Here is a 20,775-nt window from a genome sequence, read left to right as displayed (position 1 = left end):
AAGAATGTCCAAACCTGTAGAGAATTGTTTTGAGTCAAACAGATGATACTCCTGGAAACAAGATCTCAGACTGAGATAGACACTTCCGAGGAAAACAGGTCGCAGTTTCTTCTATGCATTTGAGATTAAGGAAGAGACATTAAGGAAGAGGAAGCGAAGGTGGGACAGAGCAAGGCAGGGATCCGACTAAAGGACAGTGGAGGTTATGTTCTCCTTGAGGGTGGTCAGGCGTTATAAGGAGAGTCTGAAAGGGGGCCTTTCAAAGGCGCGTTAACCCAGAAGAGAAGCTCAGAAACACTGGTCAGGGCTTCGCTTAAGGCAAAGATAAATCTTTTACTGAAGTTTATAGGCCTGGGGTGTGACTACTCACCATGACTGGCCCACTTGGGAATTTATGATCAGATCATCTTGCAAGGTGACCTTCCATAGAACCCCATTTTCGTCCTTAAAGGGAATTCTGATACGTTACAGCATAGACGAAGCTTGAGAACCTTATGCTAACTGAAAATAAGTGTTATATAAAGACGAATACTGTATGACTCCACTTAATGGAAAATAGTCCAAGTCACAGAAACAGAAAGTATAAGAGTGGTTGCCAGGAGCTAGGAGAGGGGGGATGAGTTTTTGTTTAATGGGGTTACTTTCAGTTTTGCAAGATGAAGCGTTCTGGAGATGGGTGGTGGCGATGGTTGCACAATCATGGAAGTGGACTTAATGTCACTGAAATATACACTTAAAATAGCTAAGATGGTAAATTTTTGTATTTTACAATCGAAAATGGAAAAATAGAAAGCTGCTAACAGATTATATTCTATTTTTGAGGAGAAAAAGTTTTATGCATGCCACACATTTGCAATGACATAGAAGTCATTATAAACTTAACAGGGGACGTAGGACTTGGGTTTTTTGGTGGGGGGCTCCCACTTTTTACTTGACATATTTTTGCAGTTTGTTTCTTCCATAAGGGTTATTCCTTCTGTACTAAGTGTCAGAGGCAAGGCAGCAATGGTGGCGATCTATGCTTGCCCCGAGAGGTCCTTTGAGGTCATTTGCAGAGCTAACTCGAGTTCACAGCTATCTGGGTCATTGCTCTGTGCTGGAAGAATCTCAAACCTTGACTCCGTGAGATAAAAAAAAGACCGATTTGGTTTTAAATAATTCTGATATTGAAAGGTGAGACTGGGATGCTGTATAGTGAATGATGAGCATTCACTGAGCACTCAGTCCGTGCCGGGCATTCTCACGCCACGTGTGTGAGGCAGGCCGTTATGACTCCCGTTTTACAGATGGGCAAATGGAGTGGCGAAGAGAAAGAACTTGTCCGAGGTTGTCCAGCCAGTGAATGGCAAAGCCGGGAACAAACCCCAGGTCTCGCCTGACACCAACTCCAAGCCTGTACCCACTGTACCCTCCCCCGCATGGCTCAGTTCTGGAACCCTGACTCCTTTTTAAGGACAAGGACTCCTTCCCTTCTGGTACTTCACATTCCTTTGCAGCAAGTAAAAGGAACAGGCTTGCTTTTTTGTTAATAAAGTAGAATAACATTTATTTATTTCTTAAAAGTTTTATTATACATGCTGTATTCATGGACAGTGAAGACCTCTGAAAGAACCCAAATTAGATGTAAGTTATGCCCAGCTGAGCTGGTTGCAAGTCACGTTTGGTGTGAGAACAATTAAGCTGACGCCTTCTTCTCCTTGTAAGTTGCCATCATTTTCTTGATTTCGGCAATAGCTTTCCCTGGATTCAGCCCCTTGAAAAAAAGAAGAGAATCAATACCAAATAAGTAAAATGGGATGGAAGAAGTCCATGACCTTGGGTGAAACTCTTTCCCCAGCCGGTACAGTGCCAAAGCAGAGTGATGCAAATCAGGTCCTTTAAAATCCAGGGGCGTGGGCTGAGGACTCTCTTCTGTCTCTACTTCCCTACAGTTAAAAGCGGTCAGCTCTCTCTGCCAAGAGCCCCATCTTATTTTATTCCTGCTGATGTGGCTCACTGCGGCAGGCAACCCAGCCCAGGCCTGAGCCATGTTCTCTGAATGCCCAAAGATACCCAGGAAAGAGCGTCTCTTCCCCTGACTACCGCTGGTGCCAAAATTAGACATTACCATTATTGCTAAATCATGACGATCAGAAAATCAGCATAAACAAGTTCTCAGAGGTGTGTGGAAGAAACTGGTTCCCCTCTACCTCGAATGACCAAGTTTGCTCTGCACACGCCATGCCTGGCAGAACGTACCTTGGGGCAGGTCTGTGTGCAGTTCATGATGGTGTGGCAGCGATACAGAGAGAACGGGTCCTGCAGCTTGGCCAGGCGCTCCTCTGTGAAGTCGTCTCTGGAGTCAATCAACCAGCGATAGGCCTGGGAAACCAGAGGCTGATGAGCGGAGCTGTCAGCTTAACCGGCCAGAGCAGCTCTCTGGTGCAACTCAAAGCTCCAGGGGCGCAGAAGAAAGGGGGTTCTCTCAGCTGTGTCACCGCGTCTCCCCACTCTTTAATTCTCACCACCTTTCAAGGAAAAGCTCCCAGCTCTTTAACTCCTGAGAAATGATCCCCACGCTGTACCTGGTACCCTGGAGCGTAATTAAATACGATCGATTATTTCTAATTATTTCAAGTTGCTCATTCGCTTCCTACCCAGATTATGAATTAGTGAAGGGACTGTGTCATGACTCTTTATCTGTCTTCATAGCACCTACCCATTGTCTTTGAGTAAACTGACTACTCAATAGACCTGTCTAGAGATAACATTCGTTCCACTTATTGATTCCTTTAATTAGTGTATCCATCCCAGTAGCCTGTGACCAGCCAGCTGAAAACTGACTGACCTCCTGATGACGGGGTCTGCTCTGGCAGTGTCACCGAGGACATCCATGTTTCCTGATAACCGGGGTCACTGGCTCAAGTGCCAACTATGAATGCACCTCATTATTCAATCTGTAACATGGCTGGGAATCGATACTGCCACATGGTCACAGAGCCATGTTATTATTTTTTTTTTTTTGTGAAAAAGTGAGAAATAGAAGTTGTTTCTGTGAGTTGCTTAAGAGTCTGTGGAAAGCACTGACCACAAATCTAAAACGTGTAAGTTTCTGGGAACAAGACAGTGACGTTCGCATAGCGAAAGGCGAGGAGAAGCAGCACCGCTCTAAGTGACCCCCACGCCCGCTGCTCCAGGCTTCCCTTAGCCTGGGAACACTCTCCAACCTGACAGCTGGGCGGTCGCCCCTCAAAGACCCTTCTCTCCCCACTGCTTGTACGTTAAAAATCCCTGTGAGAGGGAGATGGGGAACCATGACGGATGAGTCTGGGCTCAGTGGGCAAGTGGGTAGGTAGAGTCAGCTGTAGAGGAAACACATTTAAACATCTGCAAGGCATGGTTTGCTGACCAGGATGCCACCACCCGGGCGTGGCTCTCACCATAGTGTAACGAAGGCATCTCCGGATGAAGCCCTAGATTTACTGAAAGCCAAGTGAAGACAATGCAACAGTGACCCTACATAATGGACGCAAACGAAGGAAGCCGTTGCCCCTCAGAATGTCTGGTCTCCAACGATATGTTGTCCTCTGGGATTTCTGGGATTGCTTTAAGAGTTTACACGTCTCTTAAAGCAATGACGGGGCACCTTACCTGCATAAGAACTGCAGGCCCCAAATACTTGTCTCCATTCCACCAGTAGCTAGGGCAGCTGGTGCTGCAGCAGGCGCAGAGGATGCACTCGTAGAGCCCATCCTGCGTGGGGAGAAAAGACAGGTGGTCTGGACCAGGCGACTGAAGAGCCTGTCACGTCCTTAGTTGACTGAATGTGATGTCTGGGGTCGGTGCATGAACAAAGCGCCTACTTGCATGTGAGTTTTCTTGGCAAAGTCCTAAGAGTGGTTTGCACAGATTTACCGGATTTATAAAAAAGATCTTGGAACTGAAATGTAAACATCTGCTGGATTATAGCCCAGGGTTCTTAAGTCCAAGTACCATGTACTTATCCTTTAATCGAGAACCCTTCACGTATATAAAAACTTACCACCTAGAATGCAGTCTGAGAGAGACTAGAAAGGCCCCGGGTGCCAAGGCAGCTAGCAGTCTACAGCAGCTTCCGCCCGGGCCCAGCAGAAGAGACTTCAGATTTTCAACAAGAACATCGTCTTAAATAAGAGCCAGCGTGCGCTGAGCACTGGCACTTTACTGACTTCAATAATCAATAATCCTTGATTATTGATAATCGATAATCCTATGGGGCGAGTACTATTAGATTCCTATATAGGTAAGGAACTGATGCTCAGAGAGGTTAGGGCGTTTGCTCAGGGTCACACAGCTGCAAGTAGCAGAGCTGGGATGGGACCCCAGGTGGCCTGACTCTGGAATCCCTGCTCCTTAACACCAGCTACTCTGCCTTTATCTGCCTGACCGGTTCGATTAAACTGGACTGTCAGATTTTGGGAACAACAGAAACTGATTAAAAGCTGCAAAAGAGGGGCACGTTGACATCTGAAGTGGCAGCTGACGACAGATGACACAGAGTTGATGGTCATGACTATAACCATGAGTCTTTGACAAATCTGTTTTGTTCAGGCAGACAACTAGTGTAAACTGGCCCCACTGGCCTAGAAAGCATAAGACCGTTGAAGCGAAGAGCCTTAATGACTGTCACATTCTTTAGTCTACTTGTCGAAAAATCTGTAACAAGGAATTAGAATTTTCTGAATAGAACCTGGAGAATAAAGATGTTTACCTAGACTTATTTTTAACAGTAAAAAATTGTAAATAACCTCACTGCTCCATAACCGTGGGAATGGTTAATACATGGTGCATATGGAAGCAAAGTGTGAGCTAGAATAACACGATCCAGAGAGAAGGCACAGCCCCCACCCTTGCCGTGTGCTGTCTGCTCAGGGGCCGGAACGTAAGTGATTCTCTTGGGTAAGTGCTGTGTTGGAGGAACACATGAAGCGGTGACCGTCAGACAGCACAAGTCCTCGGCCTTGTGCAGGCAGGTGGTTGGGACCCACTTCCATTTGGTCCCCTTCTCACCTCTTCCGCTCCATAAGGACACTAAGAGTGTAGGGAGTGAGTGTGCAAATCAGAGACTTCTTAGAGGAGGTAAAAGCAGTGCAAGAGGAGACTAAAAACTTGGTAATGACGCCTTCACTTTCAAGGACTTTCTAGCCTGTCTACAAGGAAGTGAAACTCCAACAGAGAAGGCAGTCACAGACGCATGGTGTCAGCAAAGAACATCAAAATTCTAGTCCCAGTTCTCCCATTAACTCTTTCACTCCCATCTAAGAACTAGGGTGGTGACAGCAGGACCCAAATGGCTAGCATGTGTTTTATTTGCCTAGTGGTAAAGAGCAACTCTGATTTAGCTGCCATCTTTCATAGAGGGGGCAGGTCACACATTGGTTTCCTTGGAAAAAGACAAATATCTGGCAACATGGTCACGATCTGCCCCTTAGGGCAGGGCACCACTCCAGCTCCCTGCTCCCCCTCTAGGTTCTTCCCGTGTTCATACTGCCCACCCCGCCTGAGAGGGTGGGTGTCTCACCCTTGGACAGATGCTTCTGAAGTTCCCTTCCAGAATATGCTAAACGGTCTGCATTATCTCATGCTGCTACCTCCCACTCATCTCTTCAACCCACAGTTCCCGGCAAACATCTTTGCAACGAGAGTCCTCAAATCAAGACAACAAATGGGGTAATGACCAGTTTCTCCCGCTCTTCTATGGACTGCAGATACTGCTGCTTGCCTTCCTGGGATTCATCCTTCTTCTTCAAATAAGGCTCAATGGATTTGTACTGAGCATAGAAGTTGCTCAAATCCTGAGGTTAAGAGGAAAAAGAAAAGGGTCAGATTCCACCATTACCCCCTAGCTTTCTTCTTTACCCCATTTCTTGGACACAGTCTACTTTTCTGTCCTATGACAGTCAGAAGTCAGACTCTCTGCCTTTGGCAGGGACATGGGCAAAGATTCTGAAAGGAGAAAAGGTCACAATGTTAAGTGTGGTTAGGAAATCTCTGCTTCGCCCCCTTGAGAAACCCTCCAATCCCACGTGCCCTGGGAAAACACCTCGTCAGTGAACGTGGTCAAAGGCAAGGAGGTAGGGGTTTAGAGCACAGTGACTACTGCTTTCCCAATTGGTTATTGTCCACATGAACTCTTTGTAATTATTCTAGTTCTGTGCCCTCTTATTTCCAGTCTTCACCAGATGAGCTGCCGGAGGATGCTCTAGGAGTGTTTATCTTCCAACATCAAATTGCTTAGTTAAACCCAGACAGGAAAAAGGCCTGCCCTCGAGAACGAATAGCATAACGTGCATATACCTCTCCCCCTGCAAAAAAATAAGGGGTGGGGAGGGAGGATGGGAGGGATGCAGACACTCACAGGAACAAGATCTTTTATCACATACATATGTGGAAGAGGGTAGATTTTTGAGACTTTGTTGAGGTTGGTGTCGATCCTTTTGGTGCAAGCCAGCGTGTTGCCTCCATTGATGTTCATTGCACAAGAGCCACAGATCCCTGAGAGAGAAAATATACTTAACACTTCCTTACCCAGATTCAGAGTCACCAACTTTGAATTCTTTTTTTCTGGATTGTTGTTACTCTACCATCGGGAGCAGCACTGACAGGCAATACATGTGGCACAGGGGCCTGCTGCCTTTTCTTCTCTCCCTCCTTCTTGCCTAGAATACAGATCTAACAGCTGTAGTTCCAAAAACCATTTTGTGATCGTGAGGCCACCGGAGGTTGTACAGCACTGGAGAAGGACAGAAGGAGCCTGGGATGCTGCTGGCATCACGGAGTTCCCAACACCAGCCCTAACTCCATGCTTCATGTATTTTGAGAGAAAAATCAGCCCGTTTTTTTTTTTTAAAGTCACCGTTATTTGAACTCCAACTCTAACAGACACAATACCCAAAAGCAAATCAACATTGTCATCGGCATCCTAACATGATGGACTTAGAGGGTATGACGCTGAGTGAAATAAGTCAGACAGAGAAAGACAAGTATCATACGATCTCATGTGTGGAATTTAAAGGACAATATAAACAACAAAACAAACAGACTCATAGATACAGAGAACAATCTTATGGTTACCAGATGGGAGGGGGCTGAGGAGGGGCTGGGTGAAAAAGGTGAAGGGATTTAGAATTACATATTAGTAGTTACAAAGTAGTCACAGGAATGTAAAATATAGCATAGGGAATATAGTCAATAATATTGTAATAACTATGTACGGTGCCAGGTCGGTTGTAGGATGACTGGGGTTCATTTCATAAATTATACAAATGTTTAACCACTACGCCATGCACCTGTGACTAATATAAAATAATAGTGAATGTCGACTGCAATTAAAAAAAAAAAAAAATCAAAAACCAAAAACCCCCAAAATTGTCTTTTACACATCATGCCTTTTTCCCGTTTAGAAAAAAAAAACTGCAGTTTGCTGCCAACGTTCATTTAACTCATACGCAGGAATGCTACATTTCCTAGAATTTGACATTTTCAGCGATCGAACTACTAAAAACAGAACGCTATAAATACAATGATGTCATTTGTTTCCAAAGGCGGTCAGTATATAGAGCTGAATTCCACGAGTCATCTTGGGGGAAGTGCTGCAGCCAGCTGCAAGCTCTAGCGAGTATGCTCAAGGCAAACCGGAAACGGGGTTCGGGCTGAGGCCTGGATACGGGTTATCCGGAGGCAGCTCTTCTATTGTCTCCACAAAACAAGCATCCTAGTGGTTGCCCTGGGCATATGAAACCCACAAAAACTGCCTGAGCACTGACTTTTCAAAGAATGAGCTAATGTGAAACCAAAGAAAAGCAAAGTAAACCAAGAAAAAATAGGGTGCTGACCGAGGAACTGAAATGAGAATTTTCTTAGCCTGGACTTATGTCCTAGGTATTTCTGAGTTTAAATATGACTATGCAATCTCAACCTCTGGTACCACTTCTCTGAAGTGGTTTTTTGAAGATTAGGCCAGAGAAATGTGATTGCTTGTGAAACTTGCACTGGGTTATCACTTTTCTAAGACTCTGCCCTTCCTGTAAATCTTAATAAGAGTATAAGAGAACTGTCTTAAGCAAATATTCCCAAAGTTCCTCAAGAGACGAGTATTACCAACATATTTACGTATGCCTGGCATTCAACCAGAGCAGTGTGCCTTTATAAGAAATGGTGTACGATTTAAAAAATAAATCCAATGAATCTTCTCTTAAGATTCTCTTTAAAAGGCTCCCCTGGAAATTCTCCTAACGAACAATAGAATAACAAAAAGGAGTGGCAAAGCTGTCATTCCGCCTGATATATTTAAGTCCAGATGGGCTGCACCTTATGTTCTTGGCTCTGAAAGAGTCTTATGGGGAAAGGTTACTGAAAAGCATCTATATTTCGTGTGTTGCCAGGACTTAAGTGGGAGAAGGTTGGTGTTTAATCACAGCAGAATGTTCCCTGAACAGCAGGACTCAGCTAAACTACCACAGTATCTGTCAGCATTTGATCCAATCCTGTAAGATTAGCTGAGTCAAAACAGATGTTTTAGGAATAGGCCTTTAAAGGCTCGACATGCACAGCAGAACATGAAAAGCGATGGACCATAATCTATAGTGACTTTTCCTTTCATGGGAGGTTATTTTAGGAAGATAGTCAACCCCAGCCCTTGGTCTCGGCCCAGGCTACGCTGTTTGGGGTTCGTCCCGGGTTTCCCAAGCCTGGCCAGACCGCACTGCCTGCAAGTGCAGTTATGGAACCTGACAACTCTGGCTGACTCCAATTCACTATCTATGTGTCCTTTTCAAAGTCCTTAACCTCCCTGGGCCTCAGTTTCTTCATTTGTACATTGAGTGTAAATAACAATAGCATCTGTCTCTCTCACGTAAAGTGCACAGAATCAGCCTGGCGCACACTGTGTTCATGGCCATCAGGGCCAGTCCGCCTTCATGGTACCTGTGTGACTTTTGCCACCTCTGAGAACCACTTGAATGTTCTTTATGAGTTTTCTTTAAATATATTATTTTCACTTAAATTCATATTTAAAAACCAATTTTCACCGTTACACTGTCAGTAGTCATTATATTTTTCTAATATGTAAAATAAATGCATAGGTACTAAAGTAAAAGATGCTGGTTTGCAAATTGCCTGAATTCAGCTCAGGTGGCACTAGCAGCATACTGTGGGAAATACTGTTCCCATCTAGAACATTCCTACTGAGCACTTGCTCTGTGCCCACGCAATGCTGGGAGCGGGAGGGATGAATGTTAAGTGTGCGTAAGCACCAGCTAGACACTCTCTGCTGCCCTGGTAATAAATGAGCTCAGTAGTGCGGAGGTGGCCAGCCAGCTGACCTGAGCTGGTCCTCGAAAGGAACAGCAGCTCTCAGGGACTGCTAGATGCAGCAGCCATGTGACGGGAAGCTCCTGAAGGGAAGTAAACTCAGAAACCAGAACTTGTACCACAGTGCAAATTTCTGACACATTTACCCAAGAAAAGAAAGTACACAGCAAGGTCACCTTGCAGAGCACTGCAGCTGTTGTCTCGGTGTTTCCATCAGTTCTGGCCAGCCCAGGCCTCTTGAGAACCAGAACACACGTGTCTGGGACCTACTAGGGAAGGAAATGCTTACCTTCTCTGCATGATCTTCGGAAGGTCAAGGTAGAATCGATTTCATTCTTAATTTTGATTAAAGCATCCAACACCATGGGGCCACATCTAACCAAAACCAAAAACAACAAAAAGAACCTCAGTCTTATTTATGTGAAGTTCAACCTCCCCATACTTTTATCATATGATGAGACACCTGCCTACATTAGCTGCTCTTTTTATCCATTTGGACTTCTCAGGTCACATTCGGAATTTTATCCATAGTTTTATTTTTTCATTCTTATACATTTTAAGTACGGCAGAGTTCTATTTTGATGATCGCATCGAACATACATTTCTAGGAAATGGAAAGCTAAAAAAGTAAAATATTTAGGTTAGGAAATAACTTCCACATACTGGTGGTTTTTGTTTTTTTTTCTTCTAAAGCTCTCTGCAAAGCTTTTTCAAATAGTTTATTTCGAATTTTAGTTCTATTTTTAGTATCCAGACAATAAGTAGCTTTAAATGGTTAGTAAATGATAAGAATGCTTAACCATAACAGAAAATGTGGTACATAGAATAAAAGAAAATAAACCACCCATGGTCCCCGAATCCAAAGCTCTGGGAGTGTTCCGTGCACGTGGGGGCTATGCACGTGGGGGCCGCAATGTGGGGTCAGGGGCAGCAGCCCCGGGCTTGGCACCTAGGGTGCAGGCCTGGCATCTGAGAGCCTGGTCTGAATCCTGCCTTAGACACTTATTAGGTTACAGGGAAATCACTTAATCCACTTCCCATCTATAAAGCACAGAGAGCAACACCTACATGTCACAGGACTTGCAGGTGAATGACCACATGCAGAAATAAGACACTTAGAGCAGTGTCTGCCACATACATTTTTAATTATGATTATCTTCATGGAGACTGTGATTCTAAGTGGCTTATTCTCTCTGAGCCTGTTTCTTTATCTGTAAATAAGGTTAATATTTGTACCACAGGATTATTATGAAGATTAAATAAAAATGTGATTTTTATAGAACCTGGCACACAGATAAGTGCTCAATAAATCTATTTCCTGATTGCCACCCCCATTCCTCTCAGTATTTTTCTATGTATGCGATTTTAAAAAATGTCCCCTTCCCAAATATCCTTCAGCATTATCTGTATTTTCCTCCCAGCTTTATAGAGATAAAACTGACAAACAATATTGCATAAATTTAAGGCATATGACATGATTTGATATATGTATATACTGCAAAATGACTACTACAATAAGGTTAGTTAACACATCTGCATTACCCGTATTTCTATGAGCAATATGCAAACACCCTTTTCACTGTACTTTTGTTAACACTGGGAACTGTAACCTTTAAAAACCTCTGCCATTTTGAGACTAGAGAAGTCTTACTATAGCCAGTATTTTAATTTGAGATCTTTGACTACTACAGTGGTTGAATATTTGTCATAAATTCATTAATTTCTCTTCACTCACCAATTACTTATTTAAAGTCTTCTCCGTTCTAGGTGCTGGAGATACACCAGAGAACAAAATAAATGAAAATTCGTGCCCGCAGGGAGCATTCATTTTAGTGGACCAACTCTATAGACTGTCCATGTTCTTTATCAGTTTACTGAGGTCCTGGGAATTTTTTTTTTCTTTAAAGGTCTGAGCCTATCATTTTGTTTTTCTCTACTCTGCTATTACTCCCATTACTTCACTTTGGACACATCCAGTCATCAAATATGTGGGTGTTTTTCCCATGCTAAGCAATTCTGCAAAACCAGCAGGGTGTCCCACACTGTAACTCAATTCTGACACTACCTACCTGGAGACAGCATCAGATCCCAGAGGTTAAGGACTGTCCTACAAGACTATTCCCCTCCCCTCTCAGATGCCAACTACAAGGCCAGGTGAACTGGCTATGAATGGGAGGTTCTCATGACCCCCCGCCTTGGGTTTGATAATTTGCTACAGCGGCTCACAGAATTCAGAAAAACAGTTTACTTATTAGATTGTTGGTTTATTATAAAAGGGTACAACTCTGGAATAGCTAAATGGCCGATGCACAGGGCAAGGTACATGGGAAGGGGAGCAGAGCCCTTCATGCCTCCTCCGGGTGGGCCATTCTCCCAGCACCCTCATGAGCTTACCAACCCGAGCTCTCTAAACCCCATATGTCAGGGACTTTTATGGAGGCTCCATTACACAGGCATGACTGATGACCTATGTTATCACTGGCCATTGGCAAGTGATTCAACCTCTAGCCCCTCTCCATTCCCAGGTCAGGGGTGGGGGCTGAAAGTTCCAACTCTCTCAACTGGTTCCCCTAGCAACCAGCCCTCATCCTGTGGTTACCAAGGGGCTTTCTAAAAATCACCCCATGGACATAAACTCAGGTGTGGTGGAAAGGGGTTTGTTATAAATAACAAAGGATATCTTTTTCTTCATTATTTATTTGGAGCTATTTCAGGACTGGGAACAAAAATAAAGTGTTATTTATAGCAAAAGATGACCCTACAGTCTTATCTCCTTTGGCTATCTGTGGAGATCCTTAAAAGTGGAAGATGGAAAAAGGGTGGTTCCAGAGAGATATGAGGGGAAGGTCTTGCCCTGCTGTTGCTGGCTCTGGTCCAGGCAAAGGACCGTGGCAGCCTCTCACTGCTGGGAACGGCCCTCTCAGCTCATCGCCAACAAAAAATAGGGACCTTGGTCTTATAGCCATGAGAAGCTGAATTCTGCCAATAGCTCAAAAAATGAATTCTCCTTTGGTCTCTAGAAGGGAGCACAGCCTGCCGACACCTTGACTTTAATCTGACGAGACCTTTACTAGACTTCTGACCTCCAGAACTATAATATAGCTATATATTATATCTATATATTAAGCCACTAAGTTTGCGGTTGTTATAACAGAAATAGAAAACTGATATCGTAGGCATAGCTAGTTTTTAATATTTTAACTATACCCCTATCTTGTCCTATCACCATTTCAGCCAGGTTTATGGTGTTTATCATTATTACAGAATATATAGGTCCAGACGCATAAAATTAACATGAAAACATTCAATACATTTAGATTGATGATGTGTTAAATGACTTCAAATACTATGCATAAAGCCTACTTTACCGTTATTCCTAGAAATTTGTCACACTTTGATTTGGGGGAAGAAAGGTATTTTACAAGTTATACTTTTTGGTATTACCTTTCTGAATCGGGTGCCTATCTCATTCTTGTTTTAAAGAGACGATACATTCCAAAGCCATTGGATGATCTGTTTTTAACCCTTCCAAGGATGTGAAAAGCATGTCCCTGAATCAGATGAAGAGCTCATCTTTATTTATCAAATACCTAGCTTTCATGGAGATACTTACTTATTCAAATCAATTTCATAAGTTTGCATATGAGGTTTATCTCCAGTCTTATCTGGGTCCCATCGGTAGATGGCAAATTTCTTGATTCGGGGAGCTGTGGCTGCAGCTGTCTGGGCCCCTCGGCAGGCCTGAAATTTAAAAAGTTCACAAGGATCAAATTATTTAAAATGCGAGAAATCCTTTTATTTAGCCACACTATGAGCTGTAATACTAGATACAAACTCACGCATTACTGACACACAGTCTTCTTGGGAAAGGCAGTCATCCAATATTTAAGAAATAAACATTAAGCATTTAACTAACATGCCAGACATGGTGCTGGGGCTGGTGAGAGGGCACTTAGTAAAGCAGACAAAGCCTTTGCCCTCAACGAATCTACTCTGCAGTGAACAAGAGAGGAATTAAATAGTCACAGTAAAGTGTAAAGAGAGAATATGGCAGACTTACACTAATCTAAGAACACGGGAAGCCCCACAAACAATATTTAAGCTAAGCCTGATGAACAGGGGTAAGGAAAGGGGAAGAGGGGTGTAAGCTGAGGGAACGACACGTGTAGAGGCGTGGATGGGGATGAGCACAGTGCACCTGTGAGGAAGTGAGAGAAGCCCAGTATGAGGTGGAGGAGTGGCTTGAGTACGGGTGGATGAGCGGCAGATGTGGGGAAATCGAGAAAGATTTATAAATTGTGTTTTATCCTAAGAGCAAGGAGAGGCAGACAAATCATTTTTATCAGGTGGGTGACATAATCATTTTTATTTTTGAGAAGAATATCACTGGTTACAAAGGGAGAATTTTCACATGACAGACATTTGGGGAAACCAGAGCCAGTGATGTAAATCCAGAAAGCCACTGCAGTTGTCAAAATGAGATGCTGGTGTTTTCAGATTAGGTGTCAGAGTCAATTTGCGCTGCTGTAACAAAATACTAAAGATGGGGTGGCTTAAACAGCAAACATTTATTTCTCACAGCTCTGTAGGCTGGGAAGTCCAAGTCCAAGGTGTTGGCAGATATAGTATCTGGTGAGGATTCTCTTGTTGCAGACAGCTGCCTCTCTGCCATATCCTCATGTGGCAGTGACAGAGAGCTCATGTTTCTTCTTTTTATAAGGGCATTAATTCTATCGTAAGGGCCCTACCTTCAGGCTAACCTAACCCTGATGTCCTCTTGAAGTCCCCATCTTCAAATACCATCACATTGGAGATTAGGGCTTCCACATATGAATTTTGGAGGGACATACTCAGGCCAGAGCACTACATACAGCAGGAAAGAAGATAAAGAATACTGTATCTTAAAATAAATTTAGGGAACTAACAAACAGCTGAGTCGTGCGCTCTATGATGATTCTATTCTATCTCCTGGGCACTTATAGTCTCTGCCAGCGGGTTTCACACAGTCACCCCAGGGATCCTGGAGTGCCATCTCAGGGGCTGCTGTCAGAGGGTCAGGTAAAGAGGGTGGGCCTCTGACTTCCCGCTCTCCTTCAACCAGAACAGCGTAACGATAAGAACATATTTGCCAAAAGGGTGCTTTTGCTCAAAAAGAAAAAGTTTTATATTTAAATTCACACTCATTTTTAAAGCCACTATTTATTATTGCCAGGCACTGTATTAAACGCTTTATATATGAATAACTCCACTGAAGCATTTTAAAGATAAGAAAAGCAAGGCTCAGAGATCAAGTGATGGGCCCATGACTCAGGGCTGATAAATGGAGCCAGAACTGGAATCCAGGTCTGTCTGACTCCAGAACCCATGTTCCTAAACACGGCACTATCCTATTTATTTGCAAATATTCTCAGGTCTCTTCTTGGTGCCGTCTTTTCTTTATGTCCTCAACTACTTGGGGCATGTGTATCAGTCAGGGTTCTCCAGAGAAGCAGAACCAACAGTGTGTACACACACACACACACACACACACACAATTATGTTCACATGATTATGGAGACAATAACAAGTCCCATGATCTGCAGTTGGCAAGCTGGCGACCTAGGAGAGACCATGATGTAAATCCAGTCGAAGCTGAAGGGCTGTGAACCAGGGAGCCAATGGTGCAGTTATAGTCCAAAGACCGGCAGGCTTAAGGCCCAAGAAGAGTTGATGTTTCAATATGGATCCAAAGGCAGGAAAAAAACCCAAACAAACGAGGTCCCAATCCAAAAGCATCCAGGCAGGAGGAATTCCCTCTAATTCAGAGAACTGTCATGTCAGCCTTTTTGTTCTAGTCAGTCCTTCGACTGAGTGAATAAGGCTCACCCATGTTAGGGAGAACACTCTGCATCACTCAGTTTACCAGTGTAAACGTTAAACTCATCCAAAAACACCCTTACAGAAACGCCCAGAATAACATTTGATCAATTACCTGGGCACCCCATGGCCCAGTCAAGCTGACACGGTGGTAAAATCAACCATCACAGTGTGGGGCAGGTTATATTTTACATCTCCCAGTACACCTGGTCCAGGGCTTTACATGCTGCAGTTCAATCCATGGTTAGGAAAGACTGACGAAAAGAGCAAAACCTGAGCATTATACTAATGTAAAAATGTGGTTTATTTTAAGTGTACCATAAAAGGCTGAGTAGTGCAACCTTTATCAAGCCATTGACAAAACAAAAACTCTGCGCTGTATATGGCATTTACTCATAATGCTAAGTCAACAGCTAAACCGGTCCCATTCCACAGTCCTCGCAGCCCTATTTCGTTTGGGCAGAGGAAACAAGGCGGAGACCAGGCGAAGTCCTGCAGAGGGGATGATCCTGTCAGTCCGAATAGCAATTCTAAGCTGAACCCTCAATTCGTATGCAGAAAAAAATCCGACTATATTCCAGGCTAGCTAATTCTCTTATAAATGGTTAAAGTAAAATCTCTGAAGGTCAATCGAGTAATTATAAGACATGTAATGTTGTTTGTCACTTGCTGGCAAGAAGAACCCCAAATTAAGTGAAGCTGAAACGTACCAGTTCTAAGTATGAAAAAAAAATACATGAAGAAAATGAAAGCCATATTTTACCTTATCACCAAGCTGGTTACGATTATTAACAAAAGGAAAATAATTTTTAGAACATTTCCACTAGGGACTCCATTTTGTAAAATGACAAGAACATTCGGCTACTGCCACCTTGTGGCCTTTAAGAGAAAGTAGAGAAAATGAAAAAAGATTCAGGAACATCTTGGCTCCAGCAGCCTTACTTGCTTAGCGCCCCACAATCTTTCTTGTTTTTGTTCTTGTTCAGTGACGTTTAGTGCGGTATAATTCATTATAGTAAAAGTCACTAATTTTAAGTGTATACAGTCATGTGCCACTTAAAGATGGGGTACGTTTTGAGAAATGCGTCGTTAGGCGACTACATCGTGCGAACGTCACAGAGCGCACTCACACAAACCCAGGTGGGTCAGCCTACTGCACACCCAGGCTGTATGGTCTAGTCTGCTGCTCCTGGCTACAAGCCCGTACAGCGTGTCATTGTATTTAATGCTGTAGGCAACTGTCACACAATGGTAAGTACTTGTGTATCTAAACATATCAAACATGGAAAAGCTATGGTAAAAATATGGTATGAAAGATAAAAAAATAGCACACCTGTACAGGGCACTCACTGTGAAAGGAGCTGGCAGGATTGGAAGTTGCTCGGGGGAGTCGTGAGTGAGGGTGAGTGGGTGTGAAGGCCTCGGACGTCACCGTACGCTACTGAAGACATAAACGCTGTCCCACAAGTCCCCCACCCCGCCTGCTTCGACAGGGCCAGAAATGGAACATCGACGCTGTCGATGCTGCTCCATAAACAGGGATGTGGGCTGGACTGATCGGAAACATCGAGGAGAAACTGGATGGGTGAGGCACAGATCACCTCAATAGTAAGTGTCAGGAGGGAGTAAAGGTGGCCTGAGGATCAGTAGGAATTAGAAATGAAGATGGAGATAAAGAGGAACACGGGGATTGTCATGGCAACGTGGGTTTGGCTAGTGAATGTGGGAGCGGTGGTCAGATTCAGGAACCTTGTGGTGTTCATGTAAAGAGGGTGTTTAACATGGAGAGGATGTAGAAACGAGAACTCAATATTCTGACTTTGGAAATTTGTTTCTGGTCCCGCTGACCCCATCTGGCACAGAGGACTCTCTCTGGCATCGAACTGATTTACCTATGCTTTACATCACAACCTGAGGATATTCCCAAAGTACAGTGACAGGTTGGCTTTGCACTACCAAATTATAAAAAAGAGGACTAAGAACTGGGCCCCACTGTTTAGCTCGGGGTGATAAGGAGAAATGAACGAAAAAAGAGACAGAGTAGCCAATGTGTAAGAGGGAAAATCTGGAGACTTGGAAGTCAGGTGAAAAAAAAGTGTTTTGAGGAAGGAATGAATAAATGACAAATGCTTCAGAGAGAAAATTATCATGAGAATTGAGAAATGACCATTGGATTTAACAAAGCCAAGGTATAGATGAAGGGTTTGAGTGAGGTGATGAGGAGGAAGAGCCTGGCTGTTAACAGGTTCAAGAGAAAATGGGAGATGAAGTTTGGACAGTGAATTTAGACATCTCATGAGAAGTTTAACTAAAAAAATAAGTAGAGAAATGGCGTGGTAGGTGGATGTGGCTTTTTTCTTTTTTAACATGAGAGAAATTACAGCATATTTGTGTGCTGCTGCTGCTCGTCTGACAGAGAAGGAAAAACTGATAATGCAGAGGAGAGGAATTATTGGAGAGCTATCTCTGAATAAGTGATGGGATGTAGAGCACGAGCAAAGGGTTGGCCATAGGAGTGCCGCCGATTTTTCCACGGTAACAGGAAGAAAAGGAGAATATATGGGGAAAAGCGGGAGGTAGGCAAAAGCTTGAGGTTTTTTATCTTTGTTGCCTGTCCAGCCATTTGCTATAAACCAATGATGATGGAGGGTCCTTCAAACTCATTGCTACCTCAATCTATAAAACTAATGAGTATTCAAAGCTGAGTGTACCTTTCTAGGAAATCTTGGATGAGATTAACTTCATAGTTTATAATTTAAAGAAACAAGGTAATCGACAATTTAAACTGAGGATGAGGAGGGTGACTTTTGGATCATGCTGAAGGATGCTTGGTATTCCTTTAAAAAAGCTTCCTTAAGGAACAGGCTTGGAGTTAAATAAAGCAGATACAGATTTGGAGGCAAGAGAAAAGGTGTGGAAATGGAGAGGAGGACGGCAAGGTCTGTATAAACCTGAGTAAAACAGAAGGTGCGGGCTTGTTCCTGAAATGTGTGAGTGGCACTGGTTCAAATCCAAGCTCTACCGCTTACTGTATGTTCTTTGGCAAATTACTCAACCTCTCTGATTTGATTTCTTCTTTTGTTAAACGGTAGGGAATTAAAAAATCTATCTCATAAATTAACTGGAAGGTCAAGCTTCTAGTATATACAGCCCAAGAAATTCTGCTTTTTTTGGCGACATCATCAGTTCTTGTGTCATTCTGATTGGCAGATAGGTATCCTAAGCCTTGCCAGTGCTAGGAACAACGAGAGAGAAAACTGAAAGCAGGTGGTGCTTGCCCTAAAGGCATTCATAGCCTAGATGAAAAAGGAAGGCAACACGAACAGTTAATACATTACAGTTAAATACTCACGGGCAGAGCTATGGTTTGGTGGTGCAGACTAATGCATAAAAGGAATTCGGGAGAGAAATCTTACCATGTCCTAGAGTCCTAGGAACCTACATATTACCCACAGGTAACACGCTAAGCTCATTACTGAATTCTTTTGAGGTGGCTTTTGTATGAATGCACAGTCCTACAAGGATGGGAGAGGGACTCTTCTATTTCTCTGCCCTCAGGAGGCCCTAGAATTACAACATTGGACTTTGAAACTAATCTCTACGATTCATTCTTGGAAGAGGGACCTGAGCCTTAGAACTCAATTCTCATTGGTGGGATTCACATAACTTAATTGCTTACTCAACAACTATAAAAGAAACTGGTAAACAAGGCCATTATTAATCATCAATTTCATGTTCAGAAGACACAGCTTGAGGCTCTGGTAGGCAGTCCTCTTATTTCTCCTTTTCAGAAAGACTATAAAATATTTGTCCAAGTTCATATACAGCTGGAAAGAACCAGCATTAGAAAATAGGCCATATGCACTGTTTGTGGCCAGAGGTACTTACAAATGAGAGTCTCATGGAAACGCAACGGGGGAGAGGAACTAATACTTCTTGTACACCCACCATATACCCAGATCTGGGTTAGGAGTTTTTCACATATTATGTTAAAAAACTGGGTTTGGGTACTGGATCTACCAGTTCTTGGCCATGAGATGTTGAGCAAGTAAAAACATTTCTTTCCGGGGCCTCGGTTTTCAAATCTCTCAAAAGGAGGTAAGAATTCCAGCTCGCCCGCTTTGTTGCTGAGGAGCCCAGAGAAGGAAACTGATTTGAAAGGGATTTGTAAATTCTTAGTACCTTATGTATGCAATGGCTATTTTCCTTCCCCTTCTAAACATTCCCATTTTGAATGCGTATCAGAAGTGTGTAGTTTCCTGAAAATACAAGAGGTGTAGGGATACCTACTGAATACCTATTGCACATTGAATAATAAAAATAAGAGCGGCACCACCGAATTCGGTACCTATGTGATCCATGCGCAAACTCTGTGAGGTCCGTACTATTATACGCCCTTTACAGACAGGGACAGAGAGGATGACACTGCTTTAAGGAACCCAGTCTTTCCCGCAGCCTTCCACTGGGAAATGGGTCCAAATCCTTCAGGGGACCGAGTGCATTTCCTTCCATTTCTCCCTTCCCCTGCCCTGTCCCCAACAATTCGCTTGCCCTTTCCTTACCAATCCCGGTCAGGTCCGTCTTTACTGAGCCCTCAACCGTGCGCCCTGGAGGAGGGACCTCTCATCCCAGTTCCTACCCCGCAGGTCTGTCTTTTCCAGAGGCGTCAGCTTGGTGAAAGAAAAAGGGTTCAGAGCCCAAATATTCGGATTCGAGTTCTGCTTCCACCAGTCACTTGCCATGTGACCTTGGGCAATTCAAAGTCCCCTCTCTGAACGTCTTTCTCTTTTTACTTATTTCTTAAACTCGCCTTCGCCCTCACCAACTCAGACTGCAGCAAGGAGCAGAAGGAAAACGACAGCCATGCTCCGGGCCAAACCACAACACTGCGCAGGAGCGGGTGGTCCTCCGCCTCCTGGAGGCCTGGCCCTGTGTTCCCGCAGCCTCCTGTGCGGCCTCCTCAGCTCCAGGCTGTCTCCGTGACCTTCAGTGCCTGCCCTCTCCCTGCGACCTCGGAGCTCACCTGCAGGCAGGCTCCGCCAAAGGCTGTGGCTGGGAATCGACGCCTCAAGGAGACTCCGACCACCGCTGCCATGTTGGCTCCTGACGTCCAGCACCACCCTTAACCCCGAAGTCACTCTCTGCAGGTATCGCGTTGACTACCTTGGCGCGCAGCCAGCGTCCACTGAGGATCCGTTAACCGCGTAGGAACCACCGGGAGAGAGGCTACTTCCGGTTTCCTGGGCGGAAGGAGCGAAGGCAGAGAACGCCAACGCGAGCGGGCGCTGTTGCGGAGGGCTCGGCGCATGCCCAGTTGGCCTCCCGCGTTTCTAAGGTGACTTTCCCAGAAGGGGGCGGAGTCAGAGAGGGAGGGCGGTAGAAGGGGTGGGACTAAGATCGTGAGGGGGCGGAGTCATCCGATCCGAATTCAGTCCCGATTTTAACCCCTTTCAATCCTGAAAATTTGTCAGCTGTATCACTCGTCTTTGTCGCTTAGTGGCTTTAATTAGACATTTATCGGACAGTGCGGTTTGCCCGAGACTATCCAGGTTTCAGCACTGGGAGTCCCGAGTCCCGTGGCCAGAGAAA

At 44.2% G+C, this 20,775-nt stretch overlaps 1 protein-coding gene across 1 annotated transcript; it reads right to left on the bottom strand.

Annotated features, from left to right (window-relative positions):
* Window positions 1-1,518: 1,518 nt before the first annotated feature.
* On the bottom strand, window positions 1,519-20,444 carry SDHB (succinate dehydrogenase complex iron sulfur subunit B). Its single transcript, XM_039842093.1, has 8 exons — window positions 20,210-20,444; window positions 12,944-13,071; window positions 9,620-9,705; window positions 6,377-6,513; window positions 5,697-5,813; window positions 3,631-3,732; window positions 2,239-2,361; window positions 1,519-1,753 (listed from the first exon to the last, which is right to left on the bottom strand). Exons 1-8 carry the CDS (start codon window positions 20,279-20,281, stop codon window positions 1,676-1,678), a joined length of 843 nt encoding a protein of 280 aa, XP_039698027.1. The 5' UTR covers window positions 20,282-20,444; the 3' UTR covers window positions 1,519-1,675.
* Window positions 20,445-20,775: the final 331 nt, after the last annotated feature.

The sequence above is a fragment of the Pteropus medius genome, unplaced genomic scaffold (assembly GCF_902729225.1).
Source record: "Pteropus medius unplaced genomic scaffold, Ma_sr-lr_union100, whole genome shotgun sequence".
NCBI classification, from domain to species: domain Eukaryota; kingdom Metazoa; phylum Chordata; class Mammalia; order Chiroptera; family Pteropodidae; genus Pteropus; species Pteropus medius.
The sequence above is the reverse complement of the archived record's forward strand: the minus strand, read 5'-3'. Positions and strand labels throughout refer to the sequence as shown.